At 44.6% G+C, this 25,442-nt stretch overlaps 2 protein-coding genes across 10 annotated transcripts in view; one reads left to right on the top strand and one right to left on the bottom strand.

Moving 5' to 3' along the window:
- lrch1 (leucine-rich repeats and calponin homology (CH) domain containing 1) overlaps positions 1 to 7,440 on the bottom strand; it is a 40,124-nt gene extending 32,684 nt beyond the window's left edge. For 3 of the 8 annotated variants that reach the window (XM_062564829.1, XM_037487959.2, XM_037487955.2), the window contains exon 1: positions 7,000 to 7,438. In XM_062564829.1, coding sequence (XP_062420813.1) covers positions 7,000 to 7,225 — 226 coding nt within the window. In that variant the 5' untranslated portion in view covers positions 7,226 to 7,438. Of the gene's footprint in view, positions 1 to 6,999 lie in introns of all 8 variants that reach the window. The other 5 variants (XM_037487956.2, XM_037487961.2, XM_037487958.2 and 2 more) reach the window with 5 other exon arrangements.
- Positions 7,441 to 9,348: 1,908 nt separating this feature from the next.
- Positions 9,349 to 25,434, top strand: rubcnl (rubicon like autophagy enhancer). Of its 2 annotated transcripts, XM_062565202.1 has the most exons (18): positions 9,349 to 9,606; positions 10,833 to 10,971; positions 11,109 to 11,379; positions 11,682 to 11,956; positions 12,294 to 12,391; positions 12,611 to 12,845; positions 13,158 to 13,203; positions 13,286 to 13,391; positions 13,461 to 13,591; positions 13,706 to 13,770; positions 13,952 to 13,991; positions 14,087 to 14,164; positions 14,463 to 14,583; positions 14,717 to 14,778; positions 15,056 to 15,209; positions 15,578 to 15,668; positions 23,770 to 23,895; positions 25,287 to 25,434. In XM_062565202.1, the coding sequence occupies exons 2-18, from the start codon at positions 10,833 to 10,835 to the stop codon at positions 25,340 to 25,342; spliced, it is 2,094 nt and encodes a 697-aa protein (XP_062421186.1). In that variant the 5' UTR covers positions 9,349 to 9,606; the 3' UTR covers positions 25,343 to 25,434. The 2 variants fall into 2 exon arrangements, with proteins under 2 accessions (XP_062421186.1, XP_037344602.2); XM_037488705.2 differs by lacking the exons at positions 23,770 to 23,895; positions 25,287 to 25,434 and adding an exon at positions 22,172 to 22,481 and having other exon boundaries at positions 9,432 to 9,606.
- The last annotated feature ends 8 nt before the right edge of the window (positions 25,435 to 25,442 follow it).

A 25,442-nucleotide genomic window follows, 5' to 3' on the forward strand; every position in this document is an offset into this window, starting at 1 on the left:
CTAAATCTTTGTTTATTTGAACAACCACTGCACTAATGTCTCTATTTAATGTCAATAACATTGCACACAAATAATGTTATTGACATTAAATGTATGCATTTTTTCATTTTAATGTTTTATTGTTACACACAGATTTGGATGTATTGGATTAATAATATATATGTATCTAAGTATCCATGCTAAATTAAAACGCCCCACGTACACACACCATCCACACCTAAACACCACCGAAGGGATTTAATGACACACCTGAGCGAAGAGGCTGCCACCGACTGAATGCTCAAACAGTTTATTTAATACCAAATCTTTAAATGTGTGTGGATGTGGATCTATATTTCTGTATGTGTGTGTGTGTGTGTGTGTGTGTGTGTGTAAGAGAGAGAGCAGATGAGAACACATATGTATGCTGGCATGTGCTTCATGGTGTATTAGTATAAGCCTGAAGGAGATGGGTATGGAAAGTGTGTGTGGCAGTCGTCATGGTGAACCAGTTACGGATAGGAGTGTGTGTGTGAGAGATATTTGGATGATGCCAGGAGTATTTAGGTGGAAAATAGAGGTGTGTGTGTGTGTGTGTGTGTGTGAGATGGGGGTTGAGTTTGGCCTACATTTGGAGGATGAGACTGCTCCTGGTTATTTATTCAAAGGGATTCGGCGTTAGGACTCATACTGTAGAGCTCAGATTTAGAAACACTAAAGCTGTGGGACGTCACGTCATCAAGGAGCTTTAAAAACAACACTAAATAAAGATACTTGCATCCATCAATTCAATATTCTCATAAAATGCAGATGACCATTAGCACTTAAGCAAATACTCTCACTGTCATTATACTTTAGAGTGCTTTTGTAGAACTATATTATTGGTGCTTGTGTTTTTACTGAGGATGAATAACGCTAAACTACTAAATCCACTACAAAGACAATTCAAAGGGGATTAACAAGGAGACAAATTCAGAAATCAGGACTCACTACAGCTCTTGTTTACGCTCAACTCTGGGGGTAAAAACGTTAAAACATTTACAGGTTAGAGGCCCGGTCGCTCTACAGTTCCAACAACAAGACTTTTTGTCGTCCCGGACCAGCGGCACATTGTTAAACACAGAGAATGTGTGTCGTCTGACGCCTTTAAATTCATATTTATTTAAACATGTCTAGCCAGTCAACACTACAGTATAACATGTCTAATAGGGTTGAGGTTTGTTAGGTACCCGAAAGTGTTTTACAGGCTTAGTGAGGCTGTGTTTAAGCTAAATGCTAATCTGAAGCTAACATGACATGGCTTAGCAGACCTTAGAATTACATGAATATCTGCACTGTGGTTCGTTGCCATGGCTACTCGCCGCAGCCTCAGTCCGAGTCCACGTGCTGCGGAGGCAGGTTTAAGTCAGAGAAATCGGTTTGTTTCTTCTGCGCCACATAGCAGCTTCAGAGTTCATCCGATCATTGCAGAATCAGATGAGGTACACTGATGGAAAAAGGGGGAAAAAAGCCCCAAAAGACCTAATTTGGGCACAAACTGCCCCACTGCATCTCTGTGTAACGACGCCACTTCAGTCGGGAGCGAATGATAGAGAGGAGAGAGGAAATAAAAACAAAGGCTCACAAACGTACGATGTGATCTGTGACATCATCTTTATGGGTCCAGCGTGTGAAGCGGTGTCAGGTAATCAAAAGAAAAAGACCCCTTCCTGCTGGGCTCGGAGATCCGGTGTCCCACAGCGAAGTCAAGGCCTCCTCTGATGCACAAATGTCCTTTCTGAAGAGAGACACTGGGTCATGCTCAGGAAGATGGACAACTGGGTGCATCTGTTGTGCAGGTTTGGGGTTTCAAATAAGAAACAAATTGTCATGTTCTAGCTGTGACCACCTGCATTATATGAACTTTATCAAGCGAGTGTAGAGATGCTGGGCGGCCGTGAACTAGGAACAATGCCGACTGTTGGTCATCCGTTGCTGCATTTCATAGTTTTGTGGGTCTGTGGGTGTCCAAGGGATCTCTGACAGGAAACGATCCGTGAAGTTGCCTCCTGAAAACAATGGGGGGGGGGGGGGGGGGGGGGGGAGGAGCGGTCGTTTCCCGTCTGTGTGCTGGTGAAAGCACCACCTCGCCGTGTCATTAAGGAGACTCACAGCCACACCCACCTTCAGCTGGTCTACTACTTTGAATTAAGATAAAACTCCACAAAAAGTCCTGCCAGCTAGAAACAAGAATGTTATAGCGATTGTGTTTGTATGCTAATGTTAGCGTTTAGCTGGAACTAACTGTGGCTCTATAATATCAACACAACAAAAGACTAATAGAGAAACCATTTCCTTTTAACTAACCTGAGTAAAGCACTGACTAGCTTTATTCTGATCTATATTATACGATATTCCTCCCTAACCCAAGCTGACAGGAGTCCCGTTTGATTGTATTCTAATGGGTTGTTTGGTCCCAGTCCAGTGGGCTCCTCCCCGAGCTGCTGCCCTTGGTGCCGTCTGGTGTCTCAGAGGCTCCTCTGAGAGAAGCCATTAACTACTTCATCAAGGGCTTCATTCACTATGCATGAGGCCCTCTGTGAACGCCTCCATCCATGGAAAGAGGTTTACAGTCACGATGGTTACACTTATTATTTATGAGGCGTAGAGGACAGGCTTACTTTGAGCAAACAAAGTGTAAATTTAGCAGCCTCATTTTACCACGTCACCTTGAATTGAGAGATTGTGTAAATAAAAAAAGGATTTTTCTTTTGGGCGCGCTTCTGCGTTCAGGTGCGGCGAGAACAGGGGATGGACCCTCCGTCCCTCCCCACATTCCGGGGAATCCACAGTTTCCTCTGGAGATGAACTGGATGGAAGAGCGGTGAGGTAGAGGGGAGTGAATTCCAGGCTGTGAATCACACCGAAGGCGATCATCCTGCATCCCTCCACACACACACACATTAAAAACATGCTCCATTCACATCTTTATATTCCAGACACCACAAAAATGAAGGGGAGTCATTTCTCTTTGAGAAACAAAGAGAACGCTGTGTGTTGTGTTAGAGAGCAGCTTCCAACTCTTTAATCCAGCACAGCAACCAATCTTTGAACACGGATTGGTAGAAGGCCATGACAAAATGGTGATGACGTCATCGTGGTCCAAGTTCAGCGACTCTTCCTGTCACGGCTCGGTGTGCGAGTGTGTAGACTAGAGTCAAGTTTGCAGTGGTTTTAAATAAATAAAAGGGAGTTCGGTACGGTGTGGTTTATTGCTTTTTGAAGTTTTTTTTCTGGTGCAGTGATGGACAAAGTCAGCAGGAAGTTGGTCCAAACAATAACAGAGTGTTGGCTGTGGGCTTGAGACAGCAAACACTAACTTCAATAACAGTTATTGAAGCGATGTGAACCGAGTGGAAAACTGATTTCGGTTATCACAATATGTTGTAGCACTAAATATATAGAAAATGAACATTCAATATTCTACTGATTGGGACAAACAGATTATCAGATATTCAACGATAAAATTAATGAAGTACACTCAATGATTATGAGGATGAAAATAAAACATTTGTTTTAGAAGCCAGTTTCTGAACTGAAATTTTGAGCAGATTTTTGCAATTTATGCAATCTGGATTTGTGTGACAATGTGAAAGAGAATGATGCAAGTTGGATTTAAACTGTACAATAGGAATCATGATCAGAAATACAGGGCTGTTTGTATTTAACTCACTGTGCGGTTCAAACTAACTCATGCACTGTGTGTGTGTGTGTGTGTGTGCGTGTCCACTCAAACTGCTAAACACTGCAGAAATGTGCATTGTCTGGTGCTGGGAATGTGGGCTTCTGTCAGACACACACTCACAGACACACAGACTCACAGACACTACCCAACAGGCTGTAATCTGTAGCAGGAGACAGTAAAATAAAATAATGTGTAACTGTACATTTCTTCCACCTCTAAGTGAAAGCATCGTGCAGCTCAGAACGAAACTGAAAGAACACAAACCCACATTAACGGCCATTTTCTGACATTAAGCATTAATGAACAGCTTCCTCATGAAAATAGTCTGCTAATTAATCGAATGGCAAAAAAGTCACTTAATGGCCAAAATGCTTTATTCAGCTCTGAAACCTCAGCAGGTAGCCGGTGCAGGAAAACCCCCCCCATCACACACGCATGCACGCACAAACACACACACACAGACACACACGGTCTAGCAGCTGCAGATGATATCACCATATCAGCCGAATGAGAGAAAGAAGACTGACAAGTTGGTTTGGTTTGGAAAAGCACCCAGTTTTACCTTTGTGTTTTTGGACTTACATCTTTAAAAGTCTCCAGTGCTTTCCCCAGATCACTGTAGCAACTGCACACACACACACACACACACACGTATATATCTTAAGGATTGAAGGCTGCATAACCTTCTGAAATCAACAAGTCAAACTTTTACACTTGCAGTGCGATCGGCCAGGTGTGCTCAGGTGAGGCGGGGGGGCCATCAGGCCTCACCGATAAGGACTACCAGTAGACTCACTCATGTTCAAAAATAAACTAACATATGCTGATTCCTTCTCATCTCGGTTAAGAGTTACTACCCATGCAAAGAACCCATCCGGGACCCCAAATTTGACTTTGGGCCAGCGGATTTTTGACCCACTTGCTTGACGGGGAAAGTGTACCAAACCGACGTTGAAGCCCGAGGGTTTGAACTCCTCTTTTCAGAGCAACATTTCTGTCGCATAAATAACCGGGTGTCTTAGTACGAATCACACTGCCCACTTCTATCTCCGCGGTAACCACGCTCGCAGCGACAGACGCCTTCTCCCCCCCGCGCGTCTGAGTGAACCTTCGGCCTTCGGACGTCCCGTCCCAAAGCAACGCTCAGAGTTAAAAGGGAAACGGCTCCGGTTTGAGTTTCCCCCGCAAGTTGAGACTCGTGTGGCTGCTGATACGAAACCAGTCTGAACCCAAGTGTGGGTCTGTGCGCGTGTGTGTGCGTGTGCCTGCATTTTTCATACCTGTGCATGCACGTGGAGCTTTGGACAACGTTCTTTCTCATCTGTTTTCATATCATGTGTCTTGATCAAAGCGCTTGTCTGATCCATGTTCGCCCCTGACGAGCCGAGTGGACACGCGCGGCTGCTCATGCACACGGCGATGGAGAGCTGGTTTGGATGCGCCCTGCGACTGTCTGCAGAGGACAGCTGTTAATACATGTCGCGCTTGCAATTGTGCAGAAGGAAGGCTTGGTGGTTGGATATTTGCTCTAGAAGTAGACGCTCTGTGATCAAGCAGTGTGGCCTGAGTCAGAGGCCTCTCTGATGTCTCACACTTTACCGACTGACTGACTAGAACGGTATTCCCCTTCTTGACAGCCCCCCCCCACCCCCACCCCGGTCTTCCTGGCAGCGCCTACAAAGTCCGGCCAGTAACCAAACATCCATTCCAGCAGACGTTTGCGTACCTTCACATCCCTCCAGCTATGTGTGTGTTCTGCCGCGGAGCGGCTCGATTTTTCCACAGTGCGTCGCTCTAAAACACAGAAAGCCGCGAGCGGTGTCATCACCTTAGCAAACGCTAAGGGTTCCCATAACCGGACAAATGACGGAGTTTCTGTGGAAATGTGTGAATATGAAATCCGAAACCCACTACAGAAAGCACCATCCATAACACGGGGCATGGCAAAAACCTCAACAACTGAGAAAATACGGTCACGTCAAAAACAAATGATGCACGCCGCTGTGGTACGATGCTAAAAGGCTAAATACACCCCCCCCCGAGTGCATTTATTTACTGGAAAGGTACATTTGAAGACATCAGCTCCAGTGGGGAAGAGTTCGGCTGAAGTCACACAGGCTGTGTGTGTGTGTGTGTTTCTGTAGACGTGACCCATTGCGGTTGGGCAAACCACATTGTTCTTTTTTAGCGTACATAAACATAGTTGAAGCAAAATAACGTCGCTGTGACTTTCCAGTCCAACGGCAACACGGCTGACCTCGACATGAAGAGAACAGAGTCCCCAGAGAGAAAAGTGATGGTTCCAGATCTACAGCGTGAGGTATTGGTCTTTTTCTCCAACACAACGGAGGTGAGTGGAATTCAGTTCTTACGGTATAAACCTGGTGGATTCATGCGCTTCAGCGGATGGGCAGATTTCTGACACATTTTATCATATTGGTGAAGCTCACTTGAGTTTAGCCTTCATCATCATCCTCTCTTTGGCATAGAAAACAAATATATTCATATAGAAACCATTCACAGGTAATGGAAGTCCATCCCGTGTCAAAGTGAAAAAGCATCCGCATCAACATGCTTAACTTGAAGCATGCTAATTTTGCTAAATGTCTCATTTCAGAATAGTCACTGAAAAAAAAGTATTTGAGTAAACAAACAAACAAACATAGTAACTATGTAGATCATTCAAAAGACTTAAAAGTTTTAAAAAAAACTATGTGTATCCTCTACCGTTGTGAAGAAGGCAGCACAAGTGTGTGTGTGTGTGTGTGTGTGTGTGTGTGTGTGTGTGTGTGTGTGCGTGTTTACAACTGTGCATGGATTAAAAGGAAGTGGTCGGGAATTCCACCCAAGGCCCACCGAGCACTCGGATCCTGCAGACGTTTTACTGAAAACTGGGAAGTCGTGGAGCTTTTCACGCGAATGTCCCGATCGCCAACACAGGTAACCGACGGGGGGGGGGGGGGTCACATCCAGCTGCGCGCGCACCTCCAGGTGAAGCTTAAGTTAGGGACGTACGCAGCCTCGTTTAACATTAAATCCACACACACACACACCCTGCAACCGGCCAGCATGCTAGCGCAGTTCAACACGTAAATAAAATACACAAATAAGCATTATCTTTTGATTCGTTACGACTAACGGGAAATTCCATCAGTGCACACAAGTACAGCGAGGACCACGCTGCCCGTTACCGCCCAGCACCCGGTGTCGTCGTAGTCGTCGTCGTTGTCGTCGTCGTCGAAGCCCCCCCGGGTGCGTTTCCTAAAGCTAGCTAACCGAGGGAGAGAGACGCTTACCTGCTTCCACCGTGTCCGTCAGGTCGTGGTTGGCGGCCGTCCGGGGAAACTCCTTCAGTTTTCGGGTGCTGAGGTTGAGGGCGCCGCTGGCCGCCGCCTCCTCCAGCGCCCGCTCCAAGCCCCGGTTGGGAGGCGGGTTAGCGCCGCCGATGTGCGACTGGGTCGACGGGGAAGAACCGAGCTGGGAATGAGGAGCGCGAGCCGACTCCGGTCCCAACGTCGCCATAGTAATGCTCCACCTCACCGCGATCCTCTGGGCGCGTGCGTATACGTCGGTTGTGGCGAGAGCGGTGCTAGCTAACGGTCGGGGCAAAAGCAGCCGTTACACCGACTTCTTCACGCGAGCCGAGCCGTGCCGCGTTTCCTTCCTCGGCGGTAGCGGTCCGCCTCTCCGTCCGTCCGCTTACGTGAAGCGTCGAAAGGCGCGCCGCGACGCGACATCCGGTTGTCAGATTTCAAAATAAGTGTCCCGGTCCAGCGACTGCGGGCCAGATAGCCTCCACGTCGAAAAACACAGTGCGCAGTATTATAAGTATTCCGCAGTGCGCGTCTGTTTTAGGAATTACGGTAAGAGCGTGTGGGAACTCACTTCAAAATAAGAGCTCATTAGATATTTGTGGGCTAAAAGGAAAGCCCCCCTATATCCATCTATGAAGATCTGTGTTAATTATTTATTTGCTTGCTTACTTATTTATTTATTTTTTTCTGTTTGTTGATTAATTTAACACGCGTGTTCTGTGTTTTCAGGCCTCCCGAAGAGAAGGGGGTGGGAAGCCAGAGTACGTGGGAACTGAGAGCCATAGCATTGAAGGTTGTGCGTTGGGCTCATGTGTGACCTTGATCTAATCTTTCCAGGCAACCTCAAGTACATCTTGGAGCTTCTCCAGGAGACCTTAGTGAACTTGGATCGGCACAAGCGGAATTCTGACATTAAGTACGAAAGCCGAAGAACCAGATCTGATCTTTTGGGATCATAATTGGGTTATAATACATCACAGGCTACTCTACAATGTGATTCAGTGATTGCAAAATGTCTGTACTACAAGCTATAGAGATCTTTCCCTCTGTTTGTTTTTTTTAATAACTACTTGTTCATATCAGTTTAGATTGCTGGCATAGTTGCTATGGTGACACTATAGCACTGCGTGCTGTTGCCTAAAAGTAGTGGATCTAATTGTGAAATCATACACAACCTATATTTACCTGTTGCCAATAAGTGGCTTTAAATAATACTATTCTAAATTGTCTCCAGGGTCTGGATGATGTGCCATATGAGCAATTTAGAACAGATTAGAGACCGCTGAGTTATAACAACATCCCATCTCATGGAGAATGTGTGTAAGTGCCAAATAGTGCAAAAACCGTTTATGAAAATATACATATTCAATACATAAATGCCTACCCAAATCAAGTCATTCTTCCCCTTTCCAGAATGTTTAGTTGCGAAAACAGTAGTGATACTAAAACAGCAGTAGAAATGCCAGTAAACAGTGACATCTGCTGCACGGGTCCATTCTTGCAGGATAGGAGTGGAAAATAAAGTTTTTGCAGAAGCCTTACTAGTAAGTGTGTAATACTGGAGCTGATTGTGATAATCCTGTTCCTTTAGGGGCACATAAACCAACAAACACTGATGAGTCATAACAGGAATCAGGTATCAGGTAGAAATCCAATGCTATTGGCTGTAAAAAAATCTTTTCCGTTGTATGTGTGTGTGTGTGTGTGTGTGTGTGTGTGTGTGTGTGTGTGTGTGTGTGTGATAGTAAGTGAGCTCCATCGGGGAGCTGGAGTGCTGAGTCAACTGATTACATAACAAGCTTGTATCAGCAGATCAACGGTGGGGGTCACTGATCACAGTACGTGTGCCAACACGGGGCTGTAGCCTGCTTGCGGGGGGGGGGCCTTCATTGACACAATGTGCACAATCATCCCACAGACACACTGCAACCTGTGTTCTATTCTTGGTTTTGAGAAAATGTCCACTTCGTCTGTTTCGATTTTATTTCCATTTCTCCTGAACGTGGCGGCGGTAAATCAAACCAACTGATGCCTTGGTTCTGAGTAAGACTTCCTCTTTCTCTGGACCAGCTGACAGCTGTGGGGACAGGCATCGGTCCACTTCACATTTCTGCTGATTAAACCCTTTTAAACGCTGTTCCGTACGTTTGAGAAGAGATGCAGCGCTATGACCTTTGAACATGTAGCTTCCCGCTGGGGCATTTTCTGTGATTTTCTCTCATCGTTTTCATCAGTGCACATTTACACAACAGCAACATTACATCATCAAAAGTTGTGCAAAAAGTGCAGAGGGAATACACTGCTTGTCATACTAATTACAAGTCATACTTGCGAACAAAAAACTCCACTTTTTGGGGGATATTTCTTCTGGTTTCGGGGGTTCAGTTGCTTCTGTTGTGCAGTAAACAGACAGGCGTTTGCCCTCCGTGTTTTCAGAAGAAACACTGCTGCTCGGCCACAGAAAGCACAAACCACTGTTAAATACAGGAAGTGTTGATCACCAAACCGCCTCGCTTCCTTTCGAGGCTTCACGCCAGTCCCTTTGGCCGCTGTCAGATCACAGTTTCACTCTGAGGGATTCGCAAAAGGGTGAGTAGCTCGGTTTAGTTTGCGGCTCTTAAGATTTTGTGCTCGCGTTTCGGACACTTTTGGTCTCGTCCAATGCACCGACATGTTTGTTGCTCACAACATTATCACACAGTCACAGCCGGCACTCACACAGGAAGCTTTGAGCCAGACAGCCTCTTTGAGAGAGAAAAAATAGCTCGTAAAATACTATTACCTCCTAAAAACTAAAAATGGAAATTCAGGAAATTGCAATGTTTTTTCCTTTCTTCTTTATAAACGGTGGTTCCAAGTGGATCTATTTATCTGCTGACTGATTAGTTACTGGTTAAACGCTGCATCCCAGCTACTGACCTCACAAGATTGTACTTTGAAACCACTATGAACTTGATGTACATGGAGTCATACTGGAAATGTGCTTGTACTAGAAAAATGTGGAAAAGGATTTTAAAAAAGCCAATCGATCACGTTCTCACGTGGTTGGAGGGGCTGGTGTGTTTGTGTGTGTAGGTCTGAACGTGTAAATACTACATCGATTAAGTTGAGCTGCTGTTGAAAGGGACAAAAAAATTACGCCACGTAGTTTCATATCTGTTGAATGAAACCAAATAATCAAAAAACATCAGTTACTAAAACAAGATGAATGTACTGAATTTTACTGTAAAGCGGTACAGGCCACAAAAAGCACAAAACTAAAGTTTACAATCACGGCTCATCAACTCTGCATCGACCTGTCGGGTGGAGTTTGGAAATCGAAAAAACGTTCTCATACATTTCCCTGAAACTTCCAAACTTTGGAATCTGTAAGAACACTGTTAATAGAAGGAGCAAATATTGAACTGAGGAAACGCACGTTTTCTCCACAGTTGTTATTAGTGCAGATTCTTTGTGGCGACACATTCTTCTTCTTCTTCTTCTCCTTCTTTTCAGTTTTTTTCTAATATGCAGCACATTTCCTGTTCTGAAATGCGCTCGCGCTAATCTCCGCCAACACATCCGCTCTGATCTGTCCTCCCATGCTCGGTATCGCTGAGTAAAGGCAGTAAAGCTCAGACTTTGACTTGGTTTATGATCGCGTTCAGAATGCATCAGCAAGCCGGCAGCACTGATTAAACTAAAGTCATCAGCTGTGGCCAGTGATCTGCGGCCTGGAGGTGGAAGTGTCTTCATCACTTTGGGCTCTGTGAGTCGAGAAGTTCTCGCCACGCTTGCTGTCTCTGGCAAACGTTGTCCCGCCTCCTCCTGTGCAGATGGAAAGCGGCGAGGGCCCGTCCTTCTCCCCCCACGCGTCCGAACACATCCGCCGGCGCGCGGACCCGGCGGAGCCCCGCCCACCCGCGGCCCCGGCGGAGCCCCGCCCACCCGCGGCCCCGGCCCCGAGAGCCACGGGTGAGGTCACGGCACAGGTCGACCCTGCAGCCTTCGAGGGCTTCTTCGTGTTATTGATCCGGTGCGAGCGACGGCAAGGGAAGACCCTCTCACCCCTCATGGAATGCACGTGTGTCTCCTCCTTCCCTTTTCGCCAGTCGCCACGGACGAGCACCCAAGCCGCGAGCGGCGGCCGGCCGGTTCAGGGTCGGTTCCGCTTCTCCTCCTGTCGCCACCGGACGCCGACGCAGCGTTCTCCCACCGACGACCACGGGCAGCGGACGCCGACGGAGAGGAAGGAACGCAGTGGAGCAGAGAGGAGGCGGGGCGAAGCACCTTCATCCTTCCCAGGAGCAGTCCGGTCGTCTCCGGGCGCCACAGGCCCGTCTCCTGGCACGGAGTGGACACCGGCACGTCGGCCTCGCCCAGGTGACGTGACCTCTTCTCGTGGCGCTCCACCTGTTTGCTCTTTTTCTCCTGTGGTCAAAGGAAACCGCTGCAACCAGGGGCTTCACGTGTGTCTCCTTTTTATCTTTTAGTTGTAAAATTGTCTTTATTCTCTGTTTCCCTTCCCGTTTCCTAATAATAATAATAATAATATGTTGAGTTCCCTTTTTAATGAATACATGTTTTAGCAAGATTTAGAGTAGTGCCACATAATATCATTTCATTCATGGGAATGTAATCTTTTTAAATGTGTCTCTGTGGTGGGGGGGGGTTTTCTCCCATAGATGCGCGACTTCTTTGAGCTTGGACTCCTCGGCTCCTGCTTCTGCTTCGCCGTCCCCGGATCAGTGCGCCCCCAGCCCGCCCCCCCCCAGCCCGACCGCTCGCCGGCGGGCCGAGCGGCGTCGTGGCCCGCCGGCCCCCGCGCAGCTCAACCGGGCCAGTGCAGCAGCTCAACTCCTGGGCCAGTGGGCCCGGCGGCCCTTCGGCGGGCAGCAGGGGCCGGCCGGGGGGGACCAGGGCCGGGGGCCGACCGCCTGCGATGCCTCTGACTCATCGGGTGGGTTTAATCATTAAAAGGTGTGCTCAGAGTCCACCTGCTCTTTGCCGAGCCGCTTTCCTCCGGTTTGCGGTGTCATTAAAAGTCACCTTGTTGCTAACACTGTTCTGCAGGTATTTGTTCCCAAACTGAAGTAGTGGACAGTGAAGGTCAGGGGGTCAAAGTTAAGAATTGAACATGTCAACTAGTAATACTAGTTTAGACATTTCAACAGACAATCTAAAATCTCACGCCAGAGATAAAGTCAGAATGATTCATCCTATGATTCAGCAAGTATCAAGTTAAATGTAAGTACTTCAAATGAAATTAAAGTATTACTTCGTATTTGTGTTGTCAGTCCCTTCAACCTCAACAGATCTTTGCAAAGAGAGAAGCTGCGGCGCCATCCCAGAAGTCTCCGCAGACATCTTTAAGACCAGTTGTGATCTGGAAAAGGTGCGTCCGATGCTTTTAGTGCGTCTGATGCATCATAGATGGAACAATTCATCAGATTGGATCGATTGACTGTACCACAACCTGTCAAATTAAGAGATCTTTTTTAACGCGCATGAATATTCATCTTTTAATCCCCCTGCTAAAGTTTAAATGACTGTGTCATGTGACCCCGGGCGGTTCCTCAATAACGGCGGCGGCGCTGATGACTTCTGTGTGCAGGAGAACGCTCATTTCGCCGTGGTGGACATGATGCTGGAGGTGCTGGAGGGGGTCAAATGGACCCTGACCTCGGATCTACGGACTTCCGGGACGGACCCGGCACAACACTCGCATGGCGGCGCGCCGCCGCAGGGCCGCCTTCAGAGGCGCACGCGGGCCTGCGGTGCTGAGGATCACGAGGATGAACACCCGCCAAAGACTTTCTCCATCCTCTCCTCCGACAGCGGAATTGAAGGTGAACACAATGCTATGTGCGATTCAAATAAAGCACCGAGTGTGTCACATGTTTCTCTCGAAATGTTGTCAGTAAAAATGTAAGTATGTGAATACCTTAAATAGTTAAGGTTAAAGCTAAATCTTCCGCCACTAATTATTGCGTCCTCACAAGCTTTTAAGCAAACCGGTAGAATTTTGCACCTCTGAGTCATCCGACGGTTTCCTTTCGTATAAGAAGCACATTTCTCCAGCTGTCCTCATCACCTTGCTCCACATCATCATCATCATTGCATCTTCTCCTCGTTCCTGAATTTCTGTGCTCTGATTTCAGAGTGTAGAGTCGACAACCCGCCGGCACCCACGGAGTCTCTCAGAAAGTAAGAGCACCCCAAAGGACCCAGTCGTGTTCAGGTTCTGTGTCTTGAGTCCTGAGCCCGTCTGTGGTGTCCCACGATGCAGTGCGGAGTCGCTGGCCCAGAAGCTGGTGCTGGAGTTCAGGAGGAGCTGGCTTCCATCCCGTGAGCCTCGGCGTGGACGGCAAAGCCTCCGCAGCTCGCTGCAGGAAGTAAGAAATACGCCTCCTTCTCCCATTGTTTGTGGTTCCCACAGCGTTTTTTGGACATTTTCGTGCCAGTTGCCAGATGCCGGAGGTGTGGAGGTGAGCAGCCTGGCGGAGGAGATCCAGCTGAGGACCAGGATGAGAGGATCCCAGAGCTGGGCCCCGCCACGCTTCCAGATCATCTTCACGGTGCAGCCCACCAACAGGTACTCGCGGCGTCTCAAACGCACCCGGAGGGGAAAAGCAAAGAGAGCAGAATGCAGGCGGATGAGTGGATGGAGGGACGTAGACCTTCACGGCCTCCTGTCTCCCTTCTCCAGACGCAGTGACGTGGTGGCTCTGCAGCACTTCCTGTGTGCCGGCTGTGGGACAAAAGTGGAGCCCAGTGAGTGTTGAGTGAAAATAGAAAATGAGCACTTCTTGTCACAAATGTACCCAAGCGTGCACTGGAGTTATCATTTTAAATATGGCCACTAAGGGGCGATGAATTCACGTATTTTACATTATACACAAGGATGCTCTCTCTCTCTCTCTCTCTCTCTCTCTCGCTCTCTCTCTGCCACCAGAGTACATCAAGAAACTGCGGTATTGTGAATATCTTGGCAGGTATGTAGTACCCCTAATCTTTGACATGGCCTTTCAACAACAATGGATCCAGCTGTTGTGGTTGGATTATCTATTCTTTCTGATCCATTTGGCAGATATTTCTGTGACTGCTGCCACGGCGGCTCTGAAGCTGTGATTCCCGGTCGACTTCTGTCCTGCTGGGACTTTGGAAGGTAATAAAACCCCGAATAAAGCTCCTGCTACGACTATTGGTGCAGCCGACCGATGCTACCGCCCACGACGTGTGTTGAACGTGCCACTAGTATTATGGGTTTGAATACAGTAATGGAGGTGGTAAATGTTAAGTCAACCTGAGAGCAAGTAACAATGCCGTTATCATGGAAATCAACAAATATGAAGGCCATACCGATCTTCGGTATTATTATCCATAAAGCATCAGTCAATAATCTGAAGACCAAACAGCTGCACTGTGTCATAATAATAATACTAGTATCATTGTACTTTCTGCAGATACCCTGTGAGTTATTTCTCCAAACAGCTGCTGGACTCCATTTGGCATCAGCCTGTGTTCGACCTGACCCGCGTCGGAAAGACCCTCTACAGCAAAGTGAAGGAGCTGGACAGGTTCCGGGTGAGTGAAAGAACTCGTCATTGACATTATCTCGGGCGTTGCCGTCATTATACGTCATCCCATCCCGTTCCCAGAGACCTGCGGATGTTTGTTTGACGGTTCCGTTTTCGTACCCTTCCCTTGTCCCCGTCAGGAGCTGCAGGAACATCTGATGGGCATCAAGAAGCTGCTGTCAACCTGCAGGTTGTCTGGACGGTACACGGAATATTTATCACACCCTTACTGGATTAAACATAATCTGATGCTGTAATTCTGTTTAAAAGATGTTTACCTAATGTAGGGTTGCAGACTTTAAGAATCAACACCTCAAATATATCATTTTAATTATATCGATTAGTCGAGTGGCAGCAGCAGAACTTCCAAAAACATGCAACATCAGAATGATTAGAAAGGTGAATAAATCACATTAGCATCCTACATTCGGCACTTTGATGGATGTTTATTGAGTAGTGATGAGGTTTTTCTGTCTCAGGGTGATGGCTGAGTTGGAGCAGCTTCCTGTTCACCTGGTGGAGCAGCCGCACCTCTTCTCCATGGAGGACCTCTCCAGGGTGAAGAAGGGTCAGCTTGTGGCGCGGACCAGAGCGCTGCTGCTCACCGCCATCGATCATGTCCAGAGATGTGAGGTCAGTCCCAGGCGCTTGTGAGGAAACGCGTGTAGCCGAATGTCAGCAGATGGCCATAAATGGCCCAAATGTGGACCAAGGCCACAGCAACTCAGGACTGAGTTCTCACATAAAAGTGACATTTCACACTGAGCTGAAGACCAAAAAGAAGAAAGTAGACACCTGGGGTGTTTGGTAAAAAAGACGATCCAGATACTGACGACGGGATCTAAGTCTCCTGACCAGAGAAGGTGGCATCCAGCCTGCATGGGGCCTCGATCCACATTTTCAAAAGGCATTAACGAGCTAGAGAATCAAAGTGTCCGTAAACTGTAAACTGCCAAAAAAAGTAGTTTGCTTGTAATATTCTTTTGAATCTTTCCACACAGCTGTGTCTGGCTCGAGGGTTTATCTGTGAGTTCTGCAGAGAAAGAGACGTCATCTTTCCTTTTCAGGCGGACACATGTAGGCGATGTCCAGGTAAGCAATGATTCCTTTAAAAAAGAATGAGTCATTTGGCTCAATGACGCCCTCTACAAATATCAATTAAAGCTGCACCAGCGCTATGTAGGAAGTAGGTTTACGGTTTTTGGGGGCTTTTTAATGGGTTTAATCATTTAAAAAGTTGTTCAATTTGATATGCACATCAGGACTAGTAAAATATTTGACATTGTTGGGGTCCCGCAATTGGGTGTAAAAAAATTGGAAAAGTACCACATTAACCCAGTTTTTGCCCCTGATGCCCAATTGACTTGAAATTTGGCACACATCTTGGTTATGCTCCACAAAAAAGTCAATGATGGCTTTTAATTGTGCCAACTTAGATTTTCCTGCCATTTTGAATTTAGTAAAAACACACTTTTTCCAAGTCCTTCTAAACGCTAATTCCGATACCCACAAGATTTTCTGTGGGTCATTACGAGTTCAATATCATCAGAAATTATATAAAGCTTGTTTATATCTCATTGTTTTTTAGAAAATATGGAACAATGAACTTTTAACGAGTGTGGCTTAATATGTAATCAACACCTGTCACAAATGTTCCAAATAACTTGGCCTGCCCTTATCAAATGTGTAGCATATTGCACCACTGGACACATCCTAATTTTTATCTAATATTTGAAGACCAGGGGTGGCTGCAGTTAATCATTGAAAGAATTTTTTGGGCCCATTTCTATAGTTTTTTGAGTTGTAAAAGACAGAGCTTCTCCCAGAGATTAATTCCGATTCTTCTCAAACTTGGGCAGTGTGATCTTGAGACCTTTGTATGGGATAACCTTCTTGGCAATTGAAAATATTTTTCAGCTTGTGGCCTATTCGTGTGGAGCAGTGGTGTCAAACTCATTTTAGTTACTGCCCACTTTGATCTCAAGTGGGCAGTGTGTGGCCAGTCATAGGCGATGGTATTGCGCGAGAATGGTCCAGATACCTTTCAACCACGTCATGCCGAACTTGAATGAAACTAACTGTGTCCGTTAGTAAGCTAGGATCGCTAACTAGCACTCCCACGTTTTCTGCAATCAAAAACCAGTCTGATGTCAGTGCTGGATTGTTATTTTTACATTCGTCACTATTACTGCTATGTTTCCCAATTGTCATTGTCTGCTATTATCAATGTATTTCATTACTTTATTTTTTTCATTGTCTATTGTGTAACTTTATGACATCCGTTATTGCACATTGTCTAACATGGCCTCACTCGTTTCTTTACCTCAGTATTTGCACAGTGAAAAATGAGACACTATTCATTTGCCTTGGTCTAACATGACCTCAGTCTCTACATCCAGGACATTAGAGGCTCCTACGAGCATTACATTACATGTTGGTTCAGATTTATTCATCCTGAGACTAATCATTTTTGCTCCTTCTCCTTCACACTCTCAGCAATTAAGACCATTCAAATAGTAAAATGTTCAGCTCATTCAGCAGAAGGATGCTAAGACTTTTAAGCTTTCTTGCTGTTATAATTTAATTCATATTAATTAAAATCATCAACTTTTTTAACAGGGTTTCCAATGGAGTTCATTTTTAAATCCTCCTAAAGCTTTTCCAATCTTCCAGCTAGAGACACCATTTAAATTTTAAAATGTTGACACAAGTCTTATCAATTTTATGAAAAAAAAACTTGTTGATATCTATTATACTTTTTTCATAATGTTTTTGCGTCCGTTTCTGAGTTTTACCTTGATGTGTACTGCGTTTCTTAGAGTGGAGCAGAGTGAAGCCGTGTCAGAGTTCAGTAAAAAAGAAATGGCGCTTTTGCCCTTTACGGGCACAATATTCACTTTTCAGGCTTCATTTCTGGATCAAAGCGATGCCGTGCTTGTGCTGGTCGGACTCATATGAGTATATATATATAGGTATATATCCCACAGTTATTTACTTTTAGCGTGAGGAGCCCGAGGGTGAGATGAAGTCTGTCCCAAGCCCAATAGGCTCCAATACAAATCTGCCAACATATTTCTAAAAAAAACCCAGAAGGTACATGTTTTGTAAACTGCTAGTTGAGCAGTATTAAAACACATAGATACATGAAAACTACACTCGTGCGTTCGGTAGATCCCAGGCCCGGCTAACCTGCAAGTCAATGTGTCCTTGGGCAAGACACTTGACCCCAGCATTGCTGCTCTAGCTGTGACTACAGTGTGTGAATGTTAGTTACTGATGGGCAGGTGCCACTGTGTGTGGTAGGTCCTGTCGTTAGTGTATGAATGGGTGAATGATGTCATGTAGTGTTAAAGCGCTTTGGGTGGTCAGAAGACTAGAAGAACGCTGTACACGTCCATTTTACCAAGTCCGTTTAGTGTGATTGACAAACATTTTGTCACATTTTGCAATTATTTAAAAATACTTTCAGTTTCTCCTATTTCTGTTCTTTCAGCATTGTTTAGACCTTATTTAAGCTTTTTTCATTTCTGTACTTTAAGCAAAGTTCTGAAATTAATTTCACCTTTATGCATTCTAATGTATTTTCAGCTGAAAAAGCATTTTCTAGTTAATTAACAGCTTTAATCTATTTAATCTATTCCATTTTGGATTCCAGAAGATGCTTTCTCATTTGAAAGGCTCTAGATGCTTGCACTTTCTACACTGTATCAGTTCATAATAAAGAATAGAAGCGACAGGGTAACAAGGGGAATTAACAGAGGGGAAATCTTGATTAATTTGCACCATAAATGAAATTCAATCCTCAAGATTAGACCCATGCAGCGTGTCTCTAAAGCATGTTGGCCCGACAGGAACCGGGCTTCAGTATCTGAAGTGTAACAATGACCTTAATTGATTTTCTGAACCAGGGGTAGAGAATGGCATACATCAGAGGGTTGAGACAGGAGTTAAAATACAACAGCCATATTACAATTGTTACAGACGAAGCTGTGTACACAACATTTTGGGATGTTAGAGTTAAACAAAAATAGGGGCAAATGCATATCAGAAACACAACTACAACAACACCAAGATTCCTGGCGGCTTTCATTTCAGACTTTTTAGCGGTTACTTTCATTGTCACAACTGCATTGTGAGACCGCATGGCACGAGCCTGATACACAACCACCCCAAATATTCTACTATATAGAATGACAATAACAGTAATGGGAACAATCAATGAAAGAATTAGATCAAAAAGATTAGCGACGAACTCAATTTGAAAGGCACACTCTCCTAAGCAGGAGTTATACCTGCCTGGTTGTTCCAGATTACTTTTAAGCAGCAGAATGTTAAACAAAGCAGCAAAAAGCCAACACAGACAAATGCAGATTTGAACTCTCTTTGGTTTGATTTTGGTGAAGTAATGCAGAGGATAACAAATAGCCACATATCGATCCACTGATATGAGCACCATGGTTCCTATTGAGGCTGAGGAAATGTACCATGATAGAAACAACCAAAGAGAACACATGACATCACCGAGCAACCAGCAGCCGTCTATTAGCATCGTTCGAAAGAACATGAAGTGGCCCATGAGGTAATCTGAGGCAGCCAGAGAGAGGAGGAGGAGGTTGGTGGGGGTCTGAAGCTGCCTGGAGTGACACAAATATTTATATTTGCATCAATATTTTTAGCATCATGCAGTCAGATATAAATACACAATACAAGAAAAAACAAATCAGCAAAATATACAAGTTTGGATTAAGCAACACTTGATTCAATCACAAATAAATGATGTATGTCACTACTTGAAGTGGGAGATGGAGATGATGACCAGCAGGTTGAGAACTACAGTGAGCACAGAGATGGAGGACAATAAAATGTAATTCAACATTGCTTCTAAGTGAGGACGAATTTGCCTTCTGCAGGAGGTGTTGATGAGTTGTGGAAAGCAAAGATCAGCTCCCACTGAGGTTTCCATCAGCGGAGACGAGAAGCTGCAGAACAGCTTCAGCTGACTGGCCAGAGCTTCATTTGTCTCTTTACTTTGGGTCCACCCCTCCTACTTCATCACCTCTGCTGTTGTGTTTTTCTCCATGGAGATTGAAGAACAATAGTTTCATCTTCCTTCCCGCTGGAGATGAGTGATCTGCTTTGATATTGACCTTTGGCCCGCCAGCAAATGTCCTGAGAGGCCAGAAGGGTTTCCTAAGCAGAGGTGAAAACAGTGGAAAGACAAAGAGGTACGAGATGTATTCTCCAAATTCTGAATTACAGCGAATTAAAGAAACTATAAAGATGTGAGCATCTTCCCCCCAATGCATTATTGCCAGAAATTAAAATGTTAACAACACAAATCATTTTTGGGAATTGGACATATGCAACAGTGTTTCCTAGTTTATTGATTGATATGCCTATAAGCGCTGCTGGCCTGCCACCATATGAAGTGATGAAAGCTAAGTCTGAGCTATGACTTATGGATATCTCTACAAGGGAAGTTTCTCTTTAAGTTTCTTGGATTGACCATTTACACTTCTTTAAAGGAAAAGCTTGTAGTCAGTAACAGGTAAAGGTGTCTTTCTTGCTAAGAGTAGCTTTTTTACGTTAAAAAAAACGTAAAAAGAAGGTCAAATGACTGGCAGCAGTGGCTGACAAACAAAAACTGTAAAATGAAGGTCAAATAACTTATTTCAAATTAAGTGCGAAAAACCATAAATTTACAGGAATTTCCCTTAACAATTTTACAAAGAAACACATTTAAGGTGTTTCATCGTAATAATACAGGAGAAATCTATAAAATAAATGTGTTTCTCTGTAAAATTGTTATGGAAAATTCCTGTAAATTTGTGGTTCTCGCAGTTTATTTTAATTACGTTTTTTTACCTTCATTTTCCAATTTTGTTTGGCAGCTGCGGTTGCCAGTCATTTGACCGTTATTTTAGATTATTTGAATGTAATTTAATTCTTCTTATTATGTCTTGCACTAAAATCAAACTTTTGAGGCCTTTATCATATTCAAAAACTCTTGGATGGCGTGCCCATCAGAAGTGTGAAGGATTTAGATATTTTCAGGGTTGCGCATATGGGGATAAGAAAATTGCTCTCTAGCGCCCCCTGGATGTGCTCCCTCTGGGGAAATTTTTGTTCACATTGAGTCCTTGAGCATACCCTACATTTTTCAAAATATTTGAGCATTAGGGGGCACTGCAGTCAGTCGCTGAATTTTTTCTTGTTTTTTCCATTTTCCATCGTATGTCAGTGTCCTAGCTTATGACATTACAGAGCTGATGTAGAGTTTTTGCTTAAAAGTGGTAAATTGCCTCCATATCGCCCGCTGGCAGTTTTCAACGAAGTAGCCCCAGTGCCCTGTTTGACCTACACGTATGACCATTTTTGGACACTTGCATAACAGTTAAAACAAAGTCTCTTGGGACCCTGCTCTAAAATGAACAGGAAGTGAGTCATAATTCTTTTTTTGTGAATATTCTATGCACTATTTTTTGCACTTTCTTTATTACAGCCACTTCATATTTTGACAAAACAATCCCAAGGCTTTGGTGATTAAAAGTTAATAAAAGCTTTTTGTTCCGTGTTACGCTATTGCCATGGAAACCCGTTCAAGGTCCAAACGAAGGTCCCACTGTGACCGACGTGACTGGACCTCTTGTCCACATCCTCGCTGGAGAGAAATGATCCACTTGACGAAAGCAGAGGTTCGTGCAGTTACTTGACCAAAGCTGTGCTCTCTTCAGGAAGCCACCCATGTTGTATTTCAGGTTTAAATGCTGGTGTGTTCAGTTTGCAAATTATATCTGCCACACCTACTAAATCAAAAACGTGTATACTTCACAAGTTATTACTTCTCTGTGCAGCAGAAGTTGTGTGAGTTGCTCTCGTTCCTTGCCTTGACTGAATAAAAGTGATGCTACACATTTAATAGCCAGGTCAGTAGCCTAGTGGAAAGGTACTCTGTTATGGAGCCAGAGACTGAGGTTTGAATCCCACTTTGCTCTATACAATGTGAGTGTGGTGTCTTCTCACTGTGATCCTGAACAAGAATAAAAGGATTCCTGCCTGTACGTCTTTTCGCCTCCCTGTTGTGCGTGAGCCACTAAATCCAAGATGCTACAGTATCTATAGTCAGTGTGGGAGGTGGGGGAAATGAGATAGGGAGGGCAAGGCCATGTAGACTCCCATTTCATTGTGACAAGAGAATGATACAGAAGTTCATTCTCAGTTACTCAAGCATGACGTTTCTGATGCACAAGAACCATAAAATAATCGTCTTTTTTGGGTCGGTAGACATGCCAGATGCCCAAATTAATGTGTAGAAGCACTAAAAAAGTGGAATTTTCATAATATGTCCCCATTAATATATATTGAAATTAGTATCCAATTTTTCAAAGTCTGACTTTTATTTAAAAAAAAAACATTCTTACATCCATTTGGGGCCTCGCCAGTCTGAGGTTGTATCTTCTTTTGGAACCAGGAGACTTCATTTCAGACCAACATGCTTTATATCATATTCCCCCCATAAAAGGGGGAAACAGTGACCTGACTCTTGTATTTATAGAAAGAGTGCTGAAATGATTCCCTTGCTTCTCTTTTTACAGTGTGCAAGGCGTGCTTCCACAAACACTGCTTTGTGCTACAGAAGTGTCCGAAATGTGCACGGATCCAATCACGGAAACGAGGGTCCAGAGGAAACCACGAAGTGACACCTCAGCACAAACCGTTATGAGTCAGCTGCATAACGTCTGCCACATTTTCACTTAAAATAAACGATAGGTATTCTTTACTCATCCCCTCTAAGCACCCCTTTAAGAGTATGTTAATTTCTATATTACGGGAATAAAAAATTCCAATGTCTGGATCAATGGCAAATATATTATATTTCCTGTGGAAATAAATCCTCATGAGTTTCAAAATTCGTCTGTCTCTTTTTTGATATCTTTGTTTGCATGTATTAATGAGTATGCGGTTTCTCAGAGTAACACAGATGAAGTTAGTAGCATACAAAGTATATATTTCTGAAATCTTTAGTTTTTAATTTTAATAGTATTCCTCGGTTTCACGTCTATTAATCAACTCATTTGCGAGGGCACAAACGACCACGTCCACCGTGGTGGTAAATTAGAGAAACGTAGAAAGTGTTGAGATCACAGCGATATAATACATTCAGCCTTGTGATAACAATATATATACATGTATATACTGTATATGTTACCAAGTTAAATGAAAAAGTTGAGGTGAATTCTGTGGTGACTTATGAAGCAAAATTAAAAAAGAAAAGAAGAAACTCTCTAGATCAGTGTTTGTTTGTGTAAATAGATGCGTACTCATTTAGGTCCCATGAGATTTAATTATCTCTCTGTGGGTAGCATTTCGCAGCCCAGTAGTTGCTCCTAATGGCAGTGCGTCTAAACCCCAAAGACAGGAAGCTTGTTCACACCTGCATGGATTAGTCAGATGATGACATTGCGCAATCAGAGGTGTCGAGAAAAACAAGTTGCAATGTGTCAACACATGATATAACTACTATTGTACAGTGATATAATGGTATAATATATACTATTTAATCAATATGTATTTTTCTATAATAACCATTGATGTACCATGTGTAAAGACCTTATAAACTCTTTCATGTTTCACTGCTTTACTTTTAGAACGCGTTTTGGGGCTTTTAATAGATGAACATTTTTAACTAATTAATCATTTTGAAATTCATTAATTAATTAATCTTATCGCTACAATGTTTTTAATGAATGTTTGTTTTGCTTCTAAAGACTAAATCTAACAAGTAATGAGTAAACACCTCCAAAAGCGTGTATTTTAGACACTGTTGTTTAACTGTTATACTAAACACATATACTGATATATTAAACACAAAACTACACGCATTTGATCATCTTGAAGGCCGAATTCAACCTGGTGGAACATGTGGAACATGTTGAATGTAGAACTAGCGACTCTTTCTGCTGTCCTCGTGTACTTTGCTCTCAACTCTCTATAATTTAATGTGATTAAAAAGCTAACCCCCCCCCCCCTCTACACAGTGGTGGTCCTCTGCAGACTGTGTGCCGCACAGGGTAACGTTAGATGTTGAGATGGAAGTAGCTTAGCAGCTAGCTTAGTCTAGCAGCTAGCTTAGCATAGCGTGCTTTAAGTGGTCCGTTTGTCACTCACCCCCCTCCTGTTTCTAAATGTGAAGGAATTCCCCTGGGATGGTCCAGTGGTTCCTATGCTAAAGGAGCTAAGGATGGAAGCATTGAAGATCCTTTCAGCAGTAGAGGATTGCAGGAGCTCTTTTCATGGTGGCCACTCACACTACTTCCAGGTAATTTCACTCACTCAGAAACCTTCCTAGGAAAGGTTGACCATTTCAATTCAGCCTTAAGCCTGGAACACACCAAGCCGACGCCGACTGACTAGTGGCGACGTGAGCAGACTGCATAATCGGCTCACGTCGGCAGCGTCTGGGTCCAAAGTTGCCCTGTCACACCAAGCCGATTCTCAACACCCGACGGCCAAGTAGCACGTCCGTTCTGCGCCTGCGTAAGAGGAAATACCTTCCGTACCAGCAGGTGGCAGTATTGGTTCGCTGGCTGAGCAGCCAATCAGAATGATCAGAAGGCCCGACTGACCAACAAGCCCCGACGCCGATTCAACATGTCGAATCGGCCGTTACAAAGCCAACGAGGACCAACTTCGGCCGACGGTGCGGAACACACTGAGGAGATTGGTGTGTTCCAGGCTTTACACTCCCCCCCTTTCTGCATGCATCCAGTTAGGACCAAAAAAAGCCTCCAGGGGAGTACCTCTCGAACATGTAAGAACTCTTTGCGATCTCGGGACTTGAATGTAGACCAGCTGCAATCACCAACAACAAGCAACTGGTGTGCAACCATGAGTTCAAACACTCTTTTAAACGGACGTTGCAAGAAGCAAAGCTGTCTTGAATGACCAGGTCTTCATGTTTATACATGAAATTGGCCTTTGCATTCAAGGGTTTCAGGGGCAGGGCACTAGGATATCAAACGCACACAACAATCAAGAATATTCTGCATGGAAAGTGATGAAGACGATGGCGTGATGTGCAGTCCACTGAGGAGGGTCATCGTAATCTTCAGAGACTGACGTTAAGCGACGGGGAGGGAGTTAAGAGAACGCGAGAGGGGTGAATCTGTCACACGACTGCAGAGGATGGCTGAGCACGGATCGCAGCTCTGCTTTCCGCAACTCCTCAACGTCTCCTGCAGGAAGCCCAGCGTGCGTTGGCATGACGCTGTGCTGCCTCTCGTTTTGATGTCCGTCTCGGCGCTCACTGTAGCTCTCAACCTGGTCGTCATCATCTCAGTCTCCTTCTTCAGGCAGAGTTTAAATCCTCAGCAGAATCTAAATTTGAAGTTTAATGAAGATTGAGCGAGTGGTTAAAATGTACAGTCTTTGAACAATGAGGGTTTAAATGTTTTAATTGCCTTATATGTGCTTTTCCTACTTTGGCAAGTCAAACTGCCCCCTATGGGAAAAACATTGGAAAAACAGCTAACATATATTAGGAGGATAATTATCTTTGAGTGGGTAGATTCTGTCCTGCTGCTTTTAAAAACTGATTTGTCAAATGTGATTTTTATAGGTAACTCAAACATTTAGAACTGGGTTTTGGTGGTTTTGCCCTGTGGACGTGAGGGCTCGCTGCTTTAAAGACGTGTTTCTCTTCCCCACCAGGCACCTCCACACACCCACCAACATCCTCATCGTCTCCCTGGCCTTCTCTGACCTAATCGTGGGCCTCCTGCTGATGCCGGTAGAGATCCTCCTCACAGTCTCGTGTTGGTTTCTCGGTGACCTTGAGTGTGCTTTGTTTAATTATGTGTCCTTCAT

Source organism: Pungitius pungitius, chromosome 10 (genome assembly GCF_949316345.1).
Source record: "Pungitius pungitius chromosome 10, fPunPun2.1, whole genome shotgun sequence".
Taxonomy (NCBI): Eukaryota; Metazoa; Chordata; class Actinopteri; order Perciformes; family Gasterosteidae; genus Pungitius; species Pungitius pungitius.